Source organism: Haplochromis burtoni, unplaced genomic scaffold (assembly GCF_018398535.1).
Source record: "Haplochromis burtoni strain Fernald_Lab_line unplaced genomic scaffold, NCSU_Asbu1 Contig_10, whole genome shotgun sequence".
In the NCBI taxonomy this organism is placed as follows: domain Eukaryota; kingdom Metazoa; phylum Chordata; class Actinopteri; order Cichliformes; family Cichlidae; genus Haplochromis; species Haplochromis burtoni.
The window spans coordinates 4673353-4695342 of NW_024582371.1; the positions used below are offsets into that span (position 1 = coordinate 4673353).

Here is a 21990-nt window from a genome sequence, read left to right on the forward strand (position 1 = left end):
GCAGCTAGGAGATCAATCTTTTACAAACTTGACTCCTTGAGTGAAAACACATCTTCATAAGTTCCCACAACAATTTATTTACATGAATTTATTTATAGTGGATTAAAGCTTAAGATCAACACTTGCAATGTCCTGGTCTCACAGTACACAGGAGTATGCTGTTACCAGGGTGTGTGTGGCAGAGAAGATAAGCTAACAGTAAGGAGCTGGTGCCCTACATCAGTTGAGTTGAGTGGACAACATCAGAAGCATTGTTCATAGTTTGTAATAAAGAGTTACTCTGAGCTGGAAACGTTGCATCCTTTGCAGGTATGTTCAGGGACCAGATCAAGAAGTACATCACACATCACAGATAACATTTTTGTTAGCACTTTATTCTTAAAACAAATTCACAGTTTACTTTTTTACATTCTAAATCTACTTTTCTTGCCCCACTGAAATAATTACTTATAATCTTGTGCATGCTGGACACTCAACTGTAAATCTTGATATTGTCAACTCTGCCACCTCCAGCTTTGTCTCTTGTTTCTGTCTCCAAATCAGCACTCCATCCATCATAGGAGGTCTTACTACCATCTTGGAAACCGTCCCTTTCATTCTAGCTCCAATACCCTTCTTTCAGAAATCACCCTGACACTCATCTTCACCCTCTCCACCCTGCCTGAACTTTCACCTACAGCTCTGTTGTGCATTGTCCATTGTTTTGAATGGCTGATTCAAAGATTTAAATGAGTCAAAGATCCTTTGTTGTTTCCTTTATTATGCAGTCACATAACGGAATTACGTGTGGTCAGCTTAATACCAACTAGTATACAAAGCACAGAAAGATACATAATATATAAATATACAGAACAGGAAAATACGGTAGCATTGTAGTTACATGTTCCAAAGTGCAGTTGTCCTGTGTGTGTGTGTGTGTGTGTGTGTGTGTGTGTGTGTGTGTGTGTATGCACAGGGGGTGATAGAGTTCATTGTTCTAGGGGAAAAAGTGTGCTTCAGTCTAATGCTTCTTGCTTAGTCCTAAACCACCTTCAAGAAGGCAGACGGACAAACAGTCATTTACTCAAGTGTGTGGGATCTGCACCAGAGCAGCTGGCTTTCTTCTGGACACAGCAAGTATACACAGAGTCCCGATCTGGGAGAAGATTTCCCACAGTGCCCTGTGCTGTTCTCACTACCCTGGCCATGTCATTTCTGTCCTGTGCCGTGCAGCTGCCATGCCATATTGTCATACTACAATAGATGATGCTTTCTGTTGCATATCTATAGAAGTTTGCCAGCAGTCTAAAGAGCCTTTGCTGGGCCTTATTTACATTGATGCTTTATCACTGTTTCAAGTTTTTGCTGCACAGAAATTCATAGAAATGTTCACCACACTTTTTACTTTAATCATTTTCATTTAAAGGATGACTACAATTATGACCTTAATTCTATCAGAGCTTTAACACAATGCAAATGCAGACAATGCACATATTGCTTGTAATTAAACATGGAAGGAACCTAAAACTGGATGCATTGATGCTCTGTTTTAATCAGCTGAGCTTTGTGTATTTGCCTGATAATTAAAAGTGTCTTTATGTGTCTTGATGTCACCTCCTCATGTGGACCTTCAGTGGTGCAGTCTGTATAAAGACACCGACCATTTAAATCACCTCATTTTACGGACTGTTGCATATAAATAATTATCTCCTGTTGGTTGAGTGTGTCGAGGTTGCTTTGGAAACTTGACCTGGGCATACTCCACTTCCACCTTTTTCTCTGCCTCTGCCTCTGCCTCACCCTCGCCCTCACCCTCATCTTCATCTTCACTCTCAATCTCGACATCGAACTCCAGCTCAATCTCGGCCTGCAAATTCACTGCTGCTCTGAGCTCCACTTGGTCATCCTCTTCGTCTGCAGAGTAGTAAGATCAAATTAAAACATTCGTTTGACTTCTGATTTTCACTGTCATTTCTGATTCTGACTAAAAATCACAAACACAATGCCTTTATTATCCATTTCTGAATTTACATGACAGCGGCATCAACATAGTCTTAGCAAAAATATGATACTTCTGAGTGAAGTATAAATGAGGTTTTGTACCTTTTTCCTTTGTAGGTTTGTAGTTTTGTTTTTTCCTCTGATCAAAGATGATTGCTATACCAATAACTAATAAAATTAGCAGTGCTAAGAGAACACCACCGATCACTTGCAAAATACCTGCTTCTGAAATAAAGTGACATAAAAAACAAACAAGTAAACAAATGCATGTTTTTACTAATTTACTAATATACCATTACCGCTGACCACTTGATTTACTGATGTGATATCACTGTTTTACTGATTGCTCATTTTAATTGAATGTACCTCAAACAGTCTGAGGATTTATGAAAGTACAAATAATCAACAAAAACTAATTATCAACCTTTTTTCATCACGTTCTCACTCACCACAGGTAGATATTCTCTCCTCTTTGGAGATATTACTGACGTTGTTCCTGACTGAGCAGACCAGATGTCCTGAGACGTGCTGTTTCAGGGTAATAATGTTAGTCTCATTATTTACAGAAAGGAGCTCAGCATCTGTCAGTGTGTGTCCATTCAGAGTCCAGCTATACTGAAGACTGTCCCCTCCCTCAGAGGAGCAGGACGCCCTCATCTCTCCCTGGGACAGACACTCCAAGACCAGCAGGACAGAGGACACAGGAGCTGAGAGAAACACATACAGATGAGTTAAGTCTTTAAGTTGGCCTTTAATGAAAAACAGCAAAAGCAGAAAATTCTAAAGCTTACTAAAGCAATATTACATTTCTATTAATTAAAAGGAATTACCTTGAATAGACAACTGTAAAGTCCACTCGCCTGATGCTCTTCCATCTGAATCAAAGGTTTGAAGGGTATAATTACCACTGTCATTCCTGCTCATCTTAGGAATCCTATATGTTCCATTACTGGGAGAAAAGACAAATCTTTGTCCTTCAGCATTAGGAAGAACTTTATTATTTCTGACATTTAGTATTTTTAATGAATTTTTTATCAATTGGTATTTTGATGTCTTTGAGGTATTGTCCATCAGTTGGATGTCCACATTTCCACCTAAAGATCCATAACACTGAGCTCCATGCTGTTTAATGTCACAGCAAGTTTCCAAACCTGCAAATAAAAAAAGTAAACAAAAGCAAAACTGTAAACTTTTGGAGTATTCAGTCCCTACCAGAAGGATTGCAGCAGCTTTTGCAAATGTTTACCTAAAACAATCGTCGATGTTTTGTGCCTACTGTCTGTCTCACTTCACACTATGTGAAGAAATATTTAGTGCTCATGCCGATGAGCACTACACAGGTTTATGACTTAAACACAGCAAGGGTTCTATTTTACTTGTGCTGATCTTTTTCAAAATGAAAATTTGGAAATTCTAACTGGAAAATCGAAACTCACAAATGAAAATGAAAAAAAAGACTGAATTTAATTTAGCTGCTGTAGCTTCAGAGTTCTGCTGATATGCATGTTGAGTTACTGTCACACCATGATGATATTGAGGATGTGACACCAAGCCCATGCTTTTCTACAAGCATTTAAAATACCTGGTGTAAAATAAGGCTATTTTAATCCGTTATTAAGTGATTTTTCCAAAATGGAAACTGAGAAAAGCAAAGCTCTTGTAATCTTTTGTATTTTGACCTTTTACAGATTATTTAATGATCTAATTTCTCAAAGCTGTTTTTTACTGCATATTCATTTTGAAAGGATCTCAGAAAGAGGCATCAATATTTAAAGAAAAGCAAGCAAGTAAGTGGAAAGGTGCAACACACATCACATTAGCTGACACAGCACTTGGGCACTGAGCATGCAGTGATGGGAAGGTTACTTTTAAAATGTATTCCAGTAGCCCAAACCAGGATCTTTTCCTAAAATGAATCAAGTGGTTTTAGTGCTTGAAGCAAACAAAGAGCTGGTGAATACAGAGCTAAATGAACCGCCCTACTCAAAGTTTACTAAAACCGTCATTGTCTTTAACAGCTATGTGCAGCTTAATAGTAACAATTTGGTTCAGTTAAAAAAATATTAGCCTGTATGTGAAGATGATTAGACTTTTATTCAAACACAAACTAAGTCTATGTGTTTGCAACATAGAAGTTTCAAATGTGAAACGAGCCACTTGGTTTTGAGGCTGCAGAATTAGGTTAAAAATACAACAATCATAATGCCTGTGTGGTTTTCTGAGGTACCGTTACGCAGTTTAAATTGGGGTCGAAAACTTTATTAACTGACCCCAATTTCGGTGTCAGGAAATCCACATTGATACACTCCAAGTACATCTTTTTCAGTGAGCTTTGCTTTTTAAAGGTTTCCAATTTATTATTGTTCTCATCTGTTATTCTTTCCAACCCTATTTTGTGAACCCAGTTATTGAGAACTTCAGCTTTGTTTCTTCTTTGCTTTTTAATGGTTTCTGATTTACTTGTGTTCTTATCATCTGCCACAGTGCTTCTTTTTCCCACCTTAATGTTTAAATTTAATGCAACTAATAATAATCAACGACCAAGTGGAAAGTTTCAGTGTGCCTTTTAAGTTTACGTGGTAGTTACTGGGAAATAAAAGATGATTAATTTATGAATATGAGTAGTGGTCCACATGTTGCAAAAATAACTGGAAACATCAATAGATAGACAAATAATATATCAGGAAATGTTCTGTTCTATTCTGTTCACTGTACATTTGCTCTGTGCATATGCTTATTTTTTGTCATTTCATCTTCTATCATTTTGTTGCCCAAGTGATGTATACTGATTAACAGTTCTACTGCCACATAATGTTTACATGTCCGATTATCTTTATAATAACATCAAAACTATGCAATAAAGAATAAGTTATATAACTTGCCTTCAACTTTGCCATTTTCTTTAACATCCAGGGTGAAAACAATGTTTTTCTCTTGGACTCCATTTGAATTAAAGACCTCAATGCTGTATTGACCTGAATCATTCCTCTTCACATTTGTGATCTTGAGTGTCCCGTTCATAAACTGTAGTCTGTTGTTAAATTCCTTGTCTATCATTATTTTTTCTTTCTTGAGATCAAACACAGTTATGTTCACCCTGGGAAGCACCTTCAAACACTTCACATCACGGCCACTAGCATTAGCCATCACATCACACTGGATATACACAGTTCCTTTAAGAAGAGGAGAGCATGGACATCTGTTTGCATTGAGATCACATGTAGTTTCATCAACTGGAAAGAAAGCTGAAAAAGATGCATTCAAAAGAACATGAGCTTATAAGAATCACACTACAAATGGTAATGTTTGGTGTTTTTTATGAAGACAATCTTACCATGAGTTCCTCCTGCTAATAACACAACAATAAGAAACTGTTCCATCCTCTTCATATATCAACACTGTGGATTTAATCTTAAAAAAAAATAAAGATAATAGAAAAATATTAACAAATGCTGAACCTCCTGTCAACCTCAGGCAAACTGACAACAAACAGTAGATGATACAGACAGGGTGTTTTCACAAGAGCAGGAAATAAAGTGACTCACTTCCACTTGCCCACACAAATAGAAGTGACATAGAGAGAAGTGAGGCAGGCTTTTGCTTGTGTGCTGTAATGAACTGATCTCAAGAAATATCCTCAAATGTTAATGAATCTTTTTCCCTCAACTGGTGTAATTTGGGGGAATTACCTATGCAATCTATAGACAATCTATAGACAATCTATAGACAATCTAGGCAATACTTTTTACTGGGGTAAAACTTTCAAGTGTCAATAAAGCCTTCACATATGGTCTTAATATATAAATTTTAAGAAAAAAAACAGGAAGTAATTCAAAATAGACCAGAGGTTTCTGTGGGGAGAGCTTTGTTGTTTCATGGTCTTGACAGTGTGTGCAGGAGAGACGTCTTTTTATGTTTGCAGGTTTGCGTAAGCTTGCTTTTTGAAAGAAAGAGAAATAAACAATAAAGAAAGAGTGTAAAGTGTAAATACTAAATGGATGCAAATCACTGCCACAACATGAAACTGTTGAAACAATGTCCTCTAGACAAAAACAAAAAACATTTTTTTTTTTACCCATCAAAGCAGACAGACTCAAAAATAATAGAACTCGCTTACAGTATTTGAATAAAGAAAACAAATGAAAACAATGCAAATTTAAATCTCTCTCCGTAAACGGCTCGTAATGTGTTTAGAATGGATGTGTAATAACACAGGTTTTCGGTGGTAAATAGCAGAATGTCACTGAATGTATTTAAATTAAACACTGCAGACTCTGCACACTGGAGGCTTTGCAATTTTTCCCTTACTTTTGATTACTCTCAGTAAGCACGAGGAGTGATGGCGAACATGGATAGAAGAAGAATCATGATCAAGAAACATAGGATGTACATGATATACTTATGTTGCAATGGATGCACACATCAGCAAAGCCTAAGTAAGCAACATATTCAATTCAATTCAATTCAATTTTATTTATATAGCGCCAAATCACAACAAAAGTCGCCTCAAGGCGCTTCACAGATACAGAGAAAAACCCAACAATTACATGACCCCCCTATGAGCAAGTACTTTGGCGACAGTGGGAAGGAAAAACTCCCTTTTAACAGGAAGAAACCTCTGGCAGAACCAGGCTCAGGGAGGGGCGGCCATCTGCTTCGACCGGTTGGGGTGAGAGAAGGAAGACAGGATAAAAGACATGCTGTGGAAGAGAGACAGAGGTTAATAACAGATGTGATTCAATGCAGAGAGGTCATATATAAGCACTCTACTGGAAATGTGAAAAATCATCTATGAGAAAAGCAAACTCTGCATAAGTACTCTCTGCATTATAAAACAAAGCTGGAACCTTCAACTCTGAGGGGGTTGCAATGAAACTGTCCGAATGTTATGGCAGGACTATTGTTTTACATACTTCCTCTTACTCTGCCTTAAAAATGGAAGTAAGAACTATGTTTATGCACACGTGTCGACAAAACGTCCTGTTTTCTCAAATAAGAAGTTGAAAATATATTGAGCATAGAAGATATAGAATTGAGATATGAGATATACAATTTATGCATTTCATACTCTTCAGTTTGAAAAAATGTAAACAGAGTAGTTAAGAGGACAATCCCAATAAAGGAAATTACGTTTGGTATATGTCATTACAATTGATGTCATGCTGACAAAACCGCAGAGAAAATACTGGAGGAACAGAAAGGAATCACAAAAGGGAACTACTGAACCCAAAATAATCCAAAACTCAGCACGAAACTAAAGAAACAAAAAACAAAGAAACCCAAAAAGTATCGGTGAATATGAATGAACAGAAGACCATAACCAACACAGAGTTAGAACAAATCCCTCGTCAAAACCACAAGAAATCATAAACTCACAAAAACTCAAAGCATGGCGTTCTGAACTCAAGTGTTTAGTTTCTTGACTGTATCTCAAATCCCATATCATTTCTGCAGGAAGCCAGTGCGTGCATAGTTATACAAAGGTTTGATATTGTACAAGATCTCCAGCCTGGGCGATTCTTTTCCTTCACTGATGGCTTCCAACACATTATCCCCATCAAGCCTCTCAGTGAGGGACTCATCACAACCTGATAATCCCATTAGTGTGGGGTACCAGTCAGTAATGTGTACTGCTTTGCTCACCCTCCTTTTTGAGCGTAACGTGATCAGGCAGTTGGGCTGGAAAGGTCAGATCATGGATGGATTGTCAGATGAGTGTTGGAGTCCACTGTGCATTTTGTCATGTCTGTTTGGATTAAAGGGAGTGTATGGGGGAACTCTGCAGCACTGCAGACTGACACACGCGAGCTTTGTTAGAGGGGAATAAAGTGATTAAATGGCGTCCGAAAGGTCGATGTAATTAATTTTAAAAAGCCAGTGGGTGGTTAACAGTCTTACTTGAGTTGGGACTGAATGGAGCAGTGGAGGTAGTCTAAGGTCACCTAGATTAGCAAGGTTTCTGTGGAAGTACAAAGGAAGTAACTAAGAGAACTGAAAAAAACCGGGTTAGCCCAAAACAGGCATTTGCAGGCAAGGTAACAGAAATGACTTAATGTTCCCTATTATGGCAACTATTGAGAGAAATATGTCTCAAACCTGAATGAATTCTAATCACTACCCAGAATGTATTAAGTTCAAGTACTTTAAGCAGATCTGCCCCTGGTATTTATTCAGGTTTGGATGTATGCATTTGTTGTATGCATTTGTAAAAATATTTTTACATGTGGCCAAATTGCTTCAGATTTGTATGTGGATTGAAGCACGCACATGTGAGTCCTCAAAAGTTACACATGAATCATTGTACACATTTGTAAAGCCTAGTTTACGCTTGTGGGTCATATCGTACACATTTACAATGCTAATGAGACATATTTCTCTTAATAGACAATGATCCATGACCTATGATGAGAACTGCTGCAAGCTTCAATCTGAAATACTCCACAGTTGATTACAATATGCAAGGCAGGTGTGGAAAGCACTGCTTGTGTGAGACAACACAGGAAGTCTGCACTTGTTACCAGACATGTTTAATTTCCTCGCTGATGTCAGCTTTAACTGACACCTTATAGTTTCTATTTGTTGTTGCGCCATCATCATTACTGGAACAACAGTTTATACCCCCGCACAAGGCCAAGGCATCGTCTCCCTTTCTGTTGTGTAAGCGTGTAGCAATTTCACCTAAAAACACTCAACTTTCTTACCTGTTAACCCTTCACACTGTGGGATGCTTGTATCCTTCTAATGAGGAGTGTATTAACTCTATTATCAGTATAAATTGCAATTAATTTAAAAATGAAACATAATTAAACTTATTTCTAACAATTCCTTCCTTTCACAATGTCAGTTGTGAATCCCAATCATGCTTATCGTTTAACTCCTCCCTCCAGGATTCCCAGCCAGGTGTGATACTGAGCCCGAGGCCTTTCTCTCCTTAACTTGTACTGTGTCTCCCTTTCAGACAGGAGAGTTACCCTAAGAAGTTCAAAAATGTTGTTTAAGCATACTCAATAATTAAATCACTCACTGCCACCTTGTCCCTAAATGATGTCTCTACTGTTCTGTGGATCCTACCCACTCATCTTCATCTGAATTGCCACCCTTTTTATTATTACTGAGCCTTTTTCTCTCTTAAGCCTGTACTGCCTCTCCCTTTCAAACAGGAGAAATCTGTCTGATATAACAGCATCAATAACATTGTGATATTTAAAACATCCTAAAGGTATTTACAGTGCAGTTTTGAAAGAAGGTTTAATCTGGTGGTTCAAAGCAAAATCATTTGTGAAATGGCCACAAAATTCTCTTTAAGAGTTTCAAAGTGTCAGAAATCAGTAGATATAACAAAGGAACTTACAGCTAGTTGTTATATTTACAAGGGAAATGAGGATGATGCTCAAGTTTCTCAGGTGTTAGGAACTGGCATCAGTGTATGAAGCAGCAGCAGTTGCTATACAGAAGTGCAGGAGTCCAAAAGAATTTGTCAGTCAAGTAGCTGTGAAATTTGTATACTGAATCACTGCTGACAGTGGAGCCTGTCGCACAACATATTTGGGCATCCACTGTCAGTAATATGATCTTATGTCCAAAACTGTCTTTGTGATTTTGGAATGGACTGAATCGCTGCAGTCCTTTTTAGACAGAGGGACTTACCATCTAATGTTATTACGTGTCCCAAATAGGTTAATTACTCCGAAGCCCACTGTAATTTGGAGAGGCGCACTTTGTGACTGTTCTCAGTGAGGTGTTTTACAGCACTTTAGCAGGCCTGCTTATAAGGAGAACAGATTAATAAATGATTGACATATGCAAAAATGTCTACCCCTCTGGAAGGATGAAACCTGACTGGTTTTCTTTAGGCGCCCTGGTTTAGGACATTTCATGTACATCCTGTTGAAGGACAGGACACCTGCCAATAAAAGTTGGATTTTTTTCCACCTGCTTAGGGATTATCAGATCACAGGTCAGGTACAGGCTAAGCAGGCTCATGATTGAGAAACTGATCAGAGTTGTAATGCCATGGTTCCTGTGACGCTTTAAACCACTTAAACTTGCTTGTATTCAGCATACTGTCTCTAAATCAGTGTGCAGTGAGACTCAGAGTGGTAAATCCCCTCATAAGATGTTGCAAATGGCCCCTTATGCACTTATTTGGCAGGTTAAGGAACCTAAAAAACTAAAAAAAAAAAAGCTACACCTCCATCCTCGCTGAGGCTCCAAACTGCCTGCGTCATTTGTGCTGTTGTATTGTAGATCAGATTTGTTTTAGCTTTAAACCTTGAATCTTTTGAATAATTCAAGGCCATTAAGGTCAAACATGGCTAGATGACAAAAAGCGAACAACAAAATGTCACAGTTTTGAGTGTTCAGTTCTTACCAGAATGACTGTGGTAACAGATGCAAATGTTGACCTAAAACAGAAATAGTGGTTTTGTGGCTCCCATCTGTCTCAGTTTAGACCATACAAACAAGTATTTATTGCCATACAGACACACACAGGTCTTAAAAACTTTCTCTCTCCTTCTCGCCACCCATTTTGGTAATAAAGGCTTATAATCATCTAAAACACGCTTAGTTCAATCTAAGAAATGCAGTGAAGCTTGACTGAAATGTGTTACCATCACTTCCACACTCATCGCAATGTGAAGCCATGTCCTTATTTAAACATTGTTTTTGAGATGTTTTGTTTTTTGGAGTTGTGGATTCCCTGGATCCCTCTCTGGAGCACTGTTTCACATGCTACTTTGTTAATGTTAAATATATATTACTCCAGTGTAAATAAAATGCACTGAAGTGTGATTTCCTGAGTCCCTCTTCCCATTAGCCTTGACAGATTCAGATCATATGAGCAAAGTACATATACAAAATAAAAGTAAATACTGTGATGGCCCACCAGAGGGCTCCACTCACACCCAGGTCAGGAGGAGGGGTTTCGCTGGGTTTTGGCGCAATGTGTTCAGTTCATGTTTGGTGGTGAATAAAGTCAGAGGAAAAAACTAGAACACCCGTGTCGTCTGTGCCTTCACCCCACAATACAGCCACACTGTGCTGCCATTTCACACTTGTCTAAATGTCATGCTTTGTCTCTGTAATGTTCCTGTTGTGAAGCTCCCCTCACTTGCTCTCCTCTGGTTAAATCATCCGATACTATTTATATGATTTAGAGAAACATGATGCTTTGCATGTAGGTTTTGTGAAGCTTTGCCCTGCAAGCACTGTTTTCATAATAATAAGTACACGTTTTTTTTTAATAAGAAAGAAAGAAAGAAAGAAAGAATAAAAGAAAGAAAAATAAGAGTTTCTCTGACTCACTCACTGAACTTATTTGTAAGCAAATGCAATACCTCTGTAAACCAGTAGAGGGAAACCTGACACCAAAAAGTCTTACTGGGCAAACAGTTCAAATGACACATTAAATGACAATTGTATGAACGGTTTCTAAATACAAAAACAACAGGAAACAACTATATTAAAGCTCCTGTTTTTAATACATCTCTTCTCACTGGTTGGTGTGTGCTGATGCAGTCAGCAGTGTCAGAGTGCTTCCTCACTAGTGACAGTTTAAGGAGAAAGAGTGATTATTCATAAACAGTTAAAATTACACCAAAAAAACATCCTCTTCCTTTGTACGTCAAAGTAAAAATTATAATTAATTGTTAATGCAGGGAGTAATCAAGTAATGCAGCATTATTTTTAAGGAAAATAGCGAGTAAAGTGTAATATATTATTTTTTTGACTTATGACTCTAACAGTCTACATCAAAATCTATACAGGGGCTGTTTCTAATACCACCGGGGTAATTAAAGGACTCCTAATAGCATCAACTACAGTCCAAACACAGGTTCCTTCAGACAAACTCTCCTTTACACAGATGCAAACAGGCGCACCCTACACTGACCACGTTTCATGTTCGTGACCAGTTTCACATCAAAACATGCAAATTTAGATCTGGTATAATGTGACTACTTTCACAGTATTTCAGTACTAACTGAAAGTATTTGTCATTATTGCCATTTCTTGTTATTACTGATCATCTTCAGATAAGAATCTCTGAACTCAGACCAGGCAGGATGTGACTAGAATAGAAATGCAGAGAAAGAAGCAATAAATGTTTAATTATTTTAAAACCTTTTTTTTATCAATTATGTTGATAAACAATTGAAGTGAAAAAGACTCCAAAGAGATGAGAAACAACTAATTAATGGCATCATTCAACCATAGCGAAGTCATCAGTATTTATAAATATATGTCTGTGCAAAAGCAAACTGTATTAATATATAGTAAATTAAAATTCAGCAAATATAAAACAGAAGCTTTATTTATAATGTCATAAAAAGATTTTAACACCAGAATAATGGCTCTGTCACTACATTTATGCTTAAATGTGTCTTTGGTTGTTTATCTAACATATGAACTGAACAAAGAAAAATCTGCAACATGATTACAGGCACGGGACTGGGCTCCATAAATGTTGTTCTGCCTTTGAACATTTCCTTGATATTTGAACTGATGCTGATTTAAAAAAACACTAGCTACTCTGAACAACAACAAAACCGTGTTAAACTTGCCCCAGGGGTATTGTAAGTCCAAATAAACTACGACAGTGTTGAACCTGTGCTGTCCCTGTGATCCCAGCCTGATGACCAAGTATCATAAATGCTGTTGGTATGATTATCTCTATAACAGGTAGTTTGACAGTGCTCAAATTTAATATACTCTAATGTTTTACTGTGTGATATTACTTGAGTAATGATTTGGTGCTACATAGTGACATCTGATCTGAACTGTATTTAAATTATGAAGCAAAAAGTGTTATGCAGCAATGAAACTAAATAACATGAAACAAAATGTACTTTGTTACATCAAGTTCAAATTAAAAGAGAATCTTCCATTACAATCATAAACTTTGTTCTAGCAGAGGTTCATAGCAGGAACATAAGACTGGATGCATTAAAGCAGAATTCAAAATGTGGAAGAACAGTGAAATGTATGAAATTCAATATTTATGAGCTTTGATGATTTGTCTGATAGGAAATCTCATTATTTAATAGACCTTTCAGTATCTCGACATCACCTCTGTGGACCTTCAGTGGTGTAGTCTGTGTAAAAATGCTGATCACTTTAATCACCTGATTTTATGCATGCTGACATACAAACAATCGTCTCCTGTTAGTTCCTATCACAGGTAGATATCCTCTGCTCTATGTAGACATTACTGACATTGTTCCTGACTGAGCAGACCAGATGCGATGAGACGTGCTGTTTCAGAGTGATGTTGTTAGTCTCATTATTTCCAGAAAGGAGCTGAGCCTCTGTCAGTGTGCAAAGTTCACCACAAAGAACTTCACACTATATGGCCCCACAATATAAGAAAAGACCCACCAGTAACAGCTCTCCTTACTAAATAGTGACTGAGAAAGAAGAGCATTTTTTTTATTACTTTAAATGAAAACAGCGCAAATCATGATGTATGTACAAAGGAAAGTATAGCATTAAAACAAATTTATATAAACACTTTAAAAAGACAGAAAAAAGACCTTTTTTCAGATTGAGCAACAAAAGAAACTAAACAGAGGGAAATCCTTTTGACAGAGTTACTAGCATCCTGGTAACTCATATAGTGGTTAAGAGGTGGAAAGTAACAGAGTAAAAATACTTTGTTACTGTACTTAAATTTTCATGTATCTGTACTTGACTTGAGTATTTATTTTTTCTGAGAACTTTTACTTTTACTCTCTACATATTTTAACATATATCTGTACCTTCTACTCACACAGACACACTAGTGTAGCTGTCCATAGCACTAAAACCCATGGTGTAGCTGTCTATGGTGCTGAAGTACATGGATGCATTGGTGTAGCTATCCATCGTGCCAAATCACGCAGATCTACATCAGATCTAGAACAATCTACATGGCTATCTGTGGTGAAAACACTCACTGTTGCTTTAAATAGCTAACTCTATGCACTACAAACCACCTACCTTGGGATAGCCAACCAGTCTGTAAGGGTCACCTCTAAAGCATCAAATCCACAGCAACAGTGGGTAGCTCTTGCCAACAGTCTGCGGTGCCAAATGATTTTAATGTACAGAAAGGGTTTTTTTTTTTGTTGTTGTTGATGTTTTTTTTTTTATATATGGCTGTTTTGAAATCACAGGGGTACAGAGGTGAACGATTGGAGTGGAAAACAAAGCTCATTCTTGGGTGGAAGGCATCATGTTTAGTTTTATGAAGTTCATGAAGTTTTTCACTCTTGTCAAAGAACACACTGAACTCATAATTATAAGAAGAAATGTGGGGGTGAAATGTATGTTTTATATTTAACTAATAATAATGAACTTCACTCAATACAGACGTTAGCATAAGCAACAGTAACGCATCTGTAAACCAGTAGAGGGAAACGTCACACCTTTTCATACTTATCTGTTCACTTCTTACCTTTTCTTAAACAACTGTTTATCAAAATGGCAGCAAAGGCTTAAAAAAATTAATTTGTGGAGGACATCAGAAGGACAGTTAACTGAAATGTTTTAAATACAGAACAAGAAAAAACTCAATTAAAGTTCCTACTTTAATTCTGTCAAATGTTTCATGTCATTACTGATTAAAATAATGATACTGAAAGGCCTACATCTGTAATTAGAATCATATGAGACAAATACATGAGTATATAACTGTGTAAAATTGTGAGGTTTCAACTAGTTTAAAATGGATAGTTACATATTTTCTATGGCTATGCTTATATTCAAGTATTAAAAATAACCACAAATAATATTCTTGTTAGGACTTTGAGTAAAGTAAAGTAAAATTTTATTTATATAGCACCTTTCAAGACAAAAGATCACAAAATGCTTCACACAGAAATACCAAGGCATAAAACAAAGACAGATAGAAAGTTAACCAAAAGCAATTCTAAAAAGATGAGTTTTTAGTTATTTTTTAAAAAAGACTACTGAGTCCACAGATCTTAAGCTCAGAGGGAGAGCGTTCCACAGTCTGGGGGCCACAGTGGCAAAGGGTTTCTCAGGGTGAAGTTTTCCCCTGTCTCCCTTAGTTCTCCGCCTTGTATGCTGCGTGTGCGGTGTTTTGAACAACCTGCAGACACTCAAGGGAGTTTTTGCATAGACATATAAACAGTGAATTACTATAGTCTAAACGTGATGAAATGAATGCATGTGTAACAATCTCCAGTTTGGTGTGAGATACATCCATCCATCCATTCGCTTCCGCTTATCCTTTTCAGGGTCGCGGGGGGCGCTGGAGCCTATCCCAGCTGTCATAGGGCGAGAGGCGGTGTCAGATACAATAGGGCTTAATTTAACAACGTTTCTTAGATGATAAAAGCAAAACCGAAACAGAAATTTGACATGAGCATCCAAAGTGAGAGCCAAGTTAAAAGTTTACCTCTAGGTTGCTGATAGACAATTTCACAAATGTCAAAAGGGGACCAAGAGCTTTCATTGTCTTAGGTGCAAATCTGTCAGGAGCACATTCAAGGACTTTAGTTTTTCCTTCATTAAGTTGAAGGAAGTTGTCAGCCATCCAACCTTTAATGGATTCTAAGCACTGATTTAGAATCTACAGCTTAGAAACATCTTGGGGCTTAAAAGAAATGTATAACTAAATGTCATTTGCATAGCAGTGATAGCAAATGTCCTTAAAGGGGTCAAAGTATGCTGAAGAGGAAGTAGATATATTAGAAACAATAAAGGTCCCAATACAAAACAGGACAGGACAGAACAGGACACTTTCTCTCAGCTGAACACGGAACACACACACACCCAATTTCCTTCAGGGCCAACCTTGGACCTGGAACCGGGATTAATAAAATTTTATTGCATTGAATTGAGTTCAGCCAGAATTTAAAAACTGAACTCTGAAATAAAAGTAGGATGGTCGCTTTCTATTTTGAAACATCCAATTTTATTACTGCCTGTGACCATTTTATCCTTTCTATGCAGTAAATCATAACCAGCACTTCCTGTGACCTTCTATTGTTGGTGCCCTGTTTCTGTTGCTTTACCGGGGAAACAAACACACACACACCCAAGGTAAACACAAATTTTAGCTTTATCAAAAAGAAGAAGCATGAATTTTCCCTTCCTGTTTATGGGAAGTTTCCTTTCCTATTTCACAGGGTGATGATTGTAGATTGAAGTTATTGACATATCTAGTGTGGTCCTTATTAAAAAATGTGCAAGTACACCACTTTAAGGAAAATAATGGGATAAAAATGGTTGCAGGAATAAACCAATGCAAAACAAGTAAAGCAAAATAAATCGTTAAGGTATAAGTGCAGGGCAACATGAGAGGAGCACAAACAAGAGGAGTGTAGTGTGAAAAATTGAGCTTGGTGTCATAACAGGAACAGAGAAAAAAAAACAACACGAGTTTGTGAACAACCTTCTTTTTCTAAGACGTACGTAAACCCAGGTAATTGTGATAATGATGACTAATAATGAATAATAATGAGGGTTTTTTTCTTTAAATGGCCAGCCATCTCATGGTAGACTGAAGTGATATAGCTCAATCACCACTAATGTTACACATTCAAGATGAGCTAAACAAATTTCTGATGTATTTTGTGATAACAACCATCTTATAAAAAGTGCACAACAGCGGACCAGCAGGTTAACAATCCTCCTGTTCTGAGGCTGAAAAAGCCTGGAAGTGTCCCTCTGTTTACTAATATCAGTGGCCAAATCCAAGTAAAATCCAACTTGCAGCAATTTGAAACATGTTTAGATGAAAAAGTGACTCACACACCTGTCCTTTATGTAATTTGAACATCAGTGTTTTTAATGAGGACACTTGCCAACTAAAGGTGAATTGTTGATATCTGGATGTCTTATAAACATCCAAATGTTCAGCCTTTTTACTTTATTTGTGTTTTAAGGATTCTTCGTATTATATGTAGGGTCTTTACCAAATGATATAAAGCTCCTTGAGGCAACATGTTGTAATTTGGTGCTATATAAATAAAACTGAATTGAGTTGGATGATCTGGTCCAACTTCTACCAAGTCAAAAACAAGTCAAATTCAAATGGAAAGAGAAAAATACAATACAATACAATTTTATTTATATAGCAAGTTTAAATTCAGGGGGTACACCAAAGTGCTTCACAGTAAGGAATAAACAGTAAAATGATTACACTAAACAGTAAGTCATTAAAACAAGGTAAAATAGAGAAACAAACAAAGGCATTAGTAAGTAGGGGTAGGGAGAATTCATGATAATCCCGAGAAATGAGTAACGATACAGCAGTTAGTGAGCGGTGAGAATTAGCAAGTTGGAAAAGCCAGGTTGAATAGGTAAGTTTTCAAGTGTGCTTTAAAGAATTGAATGGACTCAGAAACATGAATGGTAGCAGGAAGACTATTCCAGAGGTTTGGTGCTACAGAGGCAATGGCACAATCACCCGTAGTCACTGACCAGATGATCACAAAGAACAGCTGGGAGTATAAAGACTGAGGAGGTTGGTGAGATAGTCGGGCGCAAGGTTGTTTAGGCATTTGAAAGTAAGCAGCAGAACTTTATAATCAATACGAAGTTTAATAGGCAGCCAATGTAAGTCAGAGAGCACAGGAGTAATGGAGGCAAACTTTCTAGTTCCGGTTAGAAGATGAGCTGCAGCATTCTGAACAAGCTGTAACCATTGGAGGTGAGCGAGTTGGAGTCCAGAGTAGAGAGAGTTACAATAATCTAATCTGGAGGTCACAAAGGCATGTATAAGTTTTTCAAGATCTTTGTACGGTATTAGAAGTTTGACCTCGGAAATTTGGCGCAATTGGAAGAAGCCAGATTTAACCACAAAGGAAACCTGTTTATCCAGTTTAAATGAACTATCCAGGAAAACACCTAGATTACTTACAGTATCGTTAAGAAGCAAGCAAAGGGACCAAATCGGGCAGCTAGCTGATCTTGTGGAGTGTGACTATCAAACACCATAATCTCAGTTTTCTTCTCATTTAAAATGAGAGAATTGGCTGACAGCCACTCTGGGAACTCTCTCAAGCTGTCAGACAAACGATTCAATGAAGCTGGCAGATCATCAGACAATTGGAAATGGATTTGAATGTTGTCAGCATAACAGTGGTAGGAGATCTGATACTCCAAACAGTAGAGGGCCCAGCCTGCCGAGCACACCAGCGCCATCTTGGATTAACGATTAGATCCTCCCCTCAACACTCATAAATAACAATGTTCTATGAGAGCTTCCACAGAATATATGCAGAAAACACTCACAGTATTTGTGCAACATACTAAATCAAGAGATTGGAAGTGCAATGAAAGTAATTATCAGTAAGTATTTATATCAGTAAGTATTACCTTTGATAGTATATATTATATTTTTCTGATGGGAAATCACATTTAACGAAAAATAGTTAGACATCTTGACAGCAGCTCCTCACTGATCAGCTTTCAGCTGTGCAGTCTGTATATAAGCACTGACCACTTAAATTACATGGCTTTATGGACGTTGCCATACAAACAAGCATTTCCTGTTGGTTCCGTCTGCCGAGGACGCTTTGAATACTTGACTTTGCCAAACTCTAGCTCAGCTCTTCTCTCCAGTTGTTTCGCCTGCCGTTTCACAACCCTGATATCAGCAAAGATTTCTTCCTGGTCATCTTCTTCCTCTGAGGAATAGCAAGTAGAGCGGTGGGCCGGCAGAAAAAGTTGGTTAGTTTTATCACAAAGACTGGAAATAATGTAAAATGATTCACACAAAATATGACTTTTGAAATGGGTTCATTAGCAAGCTTTAGACTTTATGGTAGGACAGATCTGTCTTCTGTGATAAAGGTAGCTGGTTAAACACTATCCACGTATCTAACTGGCATATCTTGCTAAGTCATCAAAAAAGTTTCATTTAAAAATTTCCAATATTTATTTATTTTTATAAAAAGAGTAAAAAGCAATCTGAGCATTGTGAGTGAGGAAAAAGATGAAGTTTTGTACCTTTTTGTTTTTTATGTTTGCTGTTTTTCTTTTTCCGCTGAGCACAGATGACTGCTATACCCACAAGTAAGAAAATGATGAGCGTCGTGAGAACACCAATTAGTGGCAAATTTCCTGTTTCATAAATTTTTAAAAAAGAGCTGTTATTTGAGTCAGAAAACATGATTTTATGAAAAAATTAAATGGGGATAAATAAGAAAATTACACCAGTGGATGTAGTTAGTTTTCAATTTCTAATACACCATATGTCATCACTTATGGCAGCTCCGTTCTCCTTACCCTTAAAAATCTGTGCTGGTTCAACACACAGGGTGTTACTGGCTTTATGCACCCACCCCGATATCATTGTCCCATTGACTGTGGTGCAGTTAATAAAAATGAACCCTATGAGCAAAAGAGATAATTCATGACCATTATAAAAAGTGACATTAATTGTCAAAGTTGTGATTATCGCCTACTATCACTCACCACAGGTAGATATCTTCTTTTCTTTGGAGACATTACTGACGTTGTTTCTGACTGAGCAGACCAGAGTTCCTGAGACGTGCTGTTTCAGAGTCATGATGTTAGTCTCATTATCTCCAGAAAGGAGCTCAGCATCTGTCAGTGTGCGTCCATCCAGAGTCCAGCTGTACTGAGGACTGTCCCCTCCCTCAGAGGAGCAGGACGCCCTCCTCTCTCCCAGGGACACACACTCAGAGACCAGCAGGACAGAGGACACAGGAGCTGAGGAAAAACACACAGATGATCTTTATTTAAAAAAAAAAAATCTGGATCTTTGTCATTCGTTGTAGTCTCTAATGAAAACCAAGTATAAAGCATGAAACACAAATATCTAAAATGTGAGATTTGTGAGATATTTAGATGGCCAAAACAAGGTTAAATTCAGATCTTTTAATGGCTTAATTTCCCAACAGGGAAGCATTTACCTTGAATAAACAACTGTAAAGTCCGCTCGCCTGATGATCTTCCATCTGAATCAAAGGTTTGAAGGGTATAATTACCACTGTCTGACCTACTCAGGTTATTGATCCTAAATGTTCCATTACTGGGGAAAAGATATCTATGTTCTATGGTATTAGAAATAATCTTATTATTTCTCACATCTAGTATTTTTAATGAATTATTTAACACTTTGTATCTAGATATTTCTGAGGTGTTGTCCATCAGCTGGATGTCCACGGTTCCTCCCAAAGCTCCATAACACTGAGCTCCATCCTGTCTGCCATCACAGTGAGTTTCCACACCTGGAACTTTTGAAACATTAATAAAGAAAAACATTTTCAGACTCTTTTCACCTACAGATAGTTATAGAGAGTTCAGTAGGTCAGTTGAAATGCTAATATTTTCATGAAAAAATACAAATAGATACAAAAATGGCACAATAACATAAAGTGCTTATATGAACAAAGTAACATTTAACAGAAACAACAAAAAGAAGAAAGAAGCAGAAACAAAGAACAGTCTTAAATTTTTTAAAATCTCATTATTATGTTTATCTTACCACTGCTACTATCCATCCATCCATGTCCTTCCACCTATGCAATTATTGCTCAAATTTACACTGCAGGTAAAGTAGTGTCACCAATTAACCTAATGCCTGTTCATCCATTTTCTTCAATTTATCCAATTCAGAGCCACTGCTACTAAAATTAGAGACATGTCCATAAAGAAACTAAAGCTCTGCTCAAAGGGTTACAAACTGTAGATTTTGCCAAAAAGAATATAACCTGATTTTTTAAAACAAATAAAAGCACAAATCTCTTTTTTCAAGTATTAGTAGAGCTGCTTTAACATCCCTTATTTTAAAAAATGGTATTGGTTCAAAACACATTGCTTATATGTAACATATTATTAATAATTATTTATATTTAAAAAAAAACCTTGATCAGCTCACCATGAGGCACTCCCAGTAGAATCACCATCAAGCCAAGCACAGCTTCCATGTCTCCTCACTGTTCAATGTGTGTTGACATAGTTGGAAGTCAGAGTGCTTTATTAAATGGCATGCACATATCTCCAATACTTAATGGTCATAAATGGCTCCTTGGAAATCGTGTTCTCACTGCATATGTGTAAATCTAAAAAAGGAAGTGAAAGCAACATATACCTTATTTGGCATAAATAAAAGGAAGCTCATAGAGCTTCCACAGGCTTTTTCAGTCATTATTTACATTGTCACTGGACTATTTTTAGATCTGCAACCAACTAGCACTATCCCATCACATAGTGTCTATTACATTCAGCCACTGGCTTAATCCAATTCAACAAAAGTCTCATTTAAAGTTCATATTTTAGTGACTTACATGTAGTTTATGTTCCTCATGCAGGTAAATGCATTTACATCCACAGTGGAAGCAGAAACACCTTAAACCATGTTTAAAAATTAACATCACCATTTTAAGGATTGTAGTTTATAGGGTGATTAGTGGTTTTCATGACTGTTGTTGCCAATATTCATTCATACCAGAATCTGAATACAGCCCTGCATTCAGTGGGAGAAATGTTTCATTGCTCATTCTCAGCTGTAAACACTACAGCTACATGATGACTGAAACTAGCACCATTGCCTGCCACAAGCTCAGTTTCATGATCATTAAAATGTAAAATGTAACAACCCTGTCATAGTCCCTCAGTCCTCCCTGGCTGACTTCACCAGGTTGGCCTTCTGTCTGTCTCTTGTTGTTGTTGGCTGTGCTCACGTGGGACTTATCCTGGATGCAACGAAGGCAAATATGTCTCAAAAGGATTCCAAATCTGTATGACATAATCCTCAAGCGTAAACTAAGCTTTACAAATGTATTGGAGGTAGTGTGTAGGCACCTGGCAATTATCAGAGAGTTGGGGGAGAAGTCCTTCTTGTGACAGTTTACAGAGAATTGTTTTCAGAACAGAAAATAGAGATAAATGTTTTTGCAAGCAGCAGTTGTCCAGATTGGCAAGGTTTCTGTAGAAGTACGGGGAAGTAATAGGAGAACTGAGAAGAAACTGGGTTAGAACAAACAGGCATTTGAAGGCAACAGTTAACAGAAATGACTTAATGTTCCCCAT

General features: G+C 37.3%; 2 protein-coding genes across 4 annotated transcripts; both read right to left on the reverse strand.

The window, feature by feature from the left end:
- Positions 1-181: 181 nt before the first annotated feature.
- Positions 182-5464, reverse strand: LOC102290886. The gene is made up of 6 exons (XM_042213298.1): positions 5315-5464; positions 4863-5225; positions 2811-3131; positions 2430-2687; positions 2083-2205; positions 182-1893 (listed from the first exon to the last, which is right to left on the reverse strand). Exons 1-6 carry the CDS (start codon positions 5367-5369, stop codon positions 1649-1651), a joined length of 1365 nt encoding a protein of 454 aa, XP_042069232.1. The 5' UTR covers positions 5370-5464; the 3' UTR covers positions 182-1648.
- Positions 5465-14480: 9016 nt separating this feature from the next.
- LOC121812115 (hepatocyte cell adhesion molecule-like) lies at positions 14481-21349 on the reverse strand. Of its 3 annotated transcripts, none has more exons than XM_042213377.1 (6): positions 20837-21349; positions 19869-20186; positions 19408-19665; positions 19219-19323; positions 18940-19053; positions 14481-18617 (listed from the first exon to the last, which is right to left on the reverse strand). In XM_042213377.1, the coding sequence occupies exons 1-6, from the start codon at positions 20883-20885 to the stop codon at positions 18439-18441; spliced, it is 1023 nt and encodes a 340-aa protein (XP_042069311.1). In that variant the 5' UTR covers positions 20886-21349; the 3' UTR covers positions 14481-18438. The 3 variants fall into 3 exon arrangements, with proteins under 3 accessions (XP_042069311.1, XP_042069314.1, XP_042069306.1); XM_042213380.1 differs by having other exon boundaries at positions 14482-18617; positions 18940-18993; positions 19869-20192; positions 20837-21346; XM_042213372.1 differs by having other exon boundaries at positions 14483-18617; positions 19869-20192; positions 20837-21343.
- Between the last annotated feature and the right edge of the window lie 641 nt (positions 21350-21990).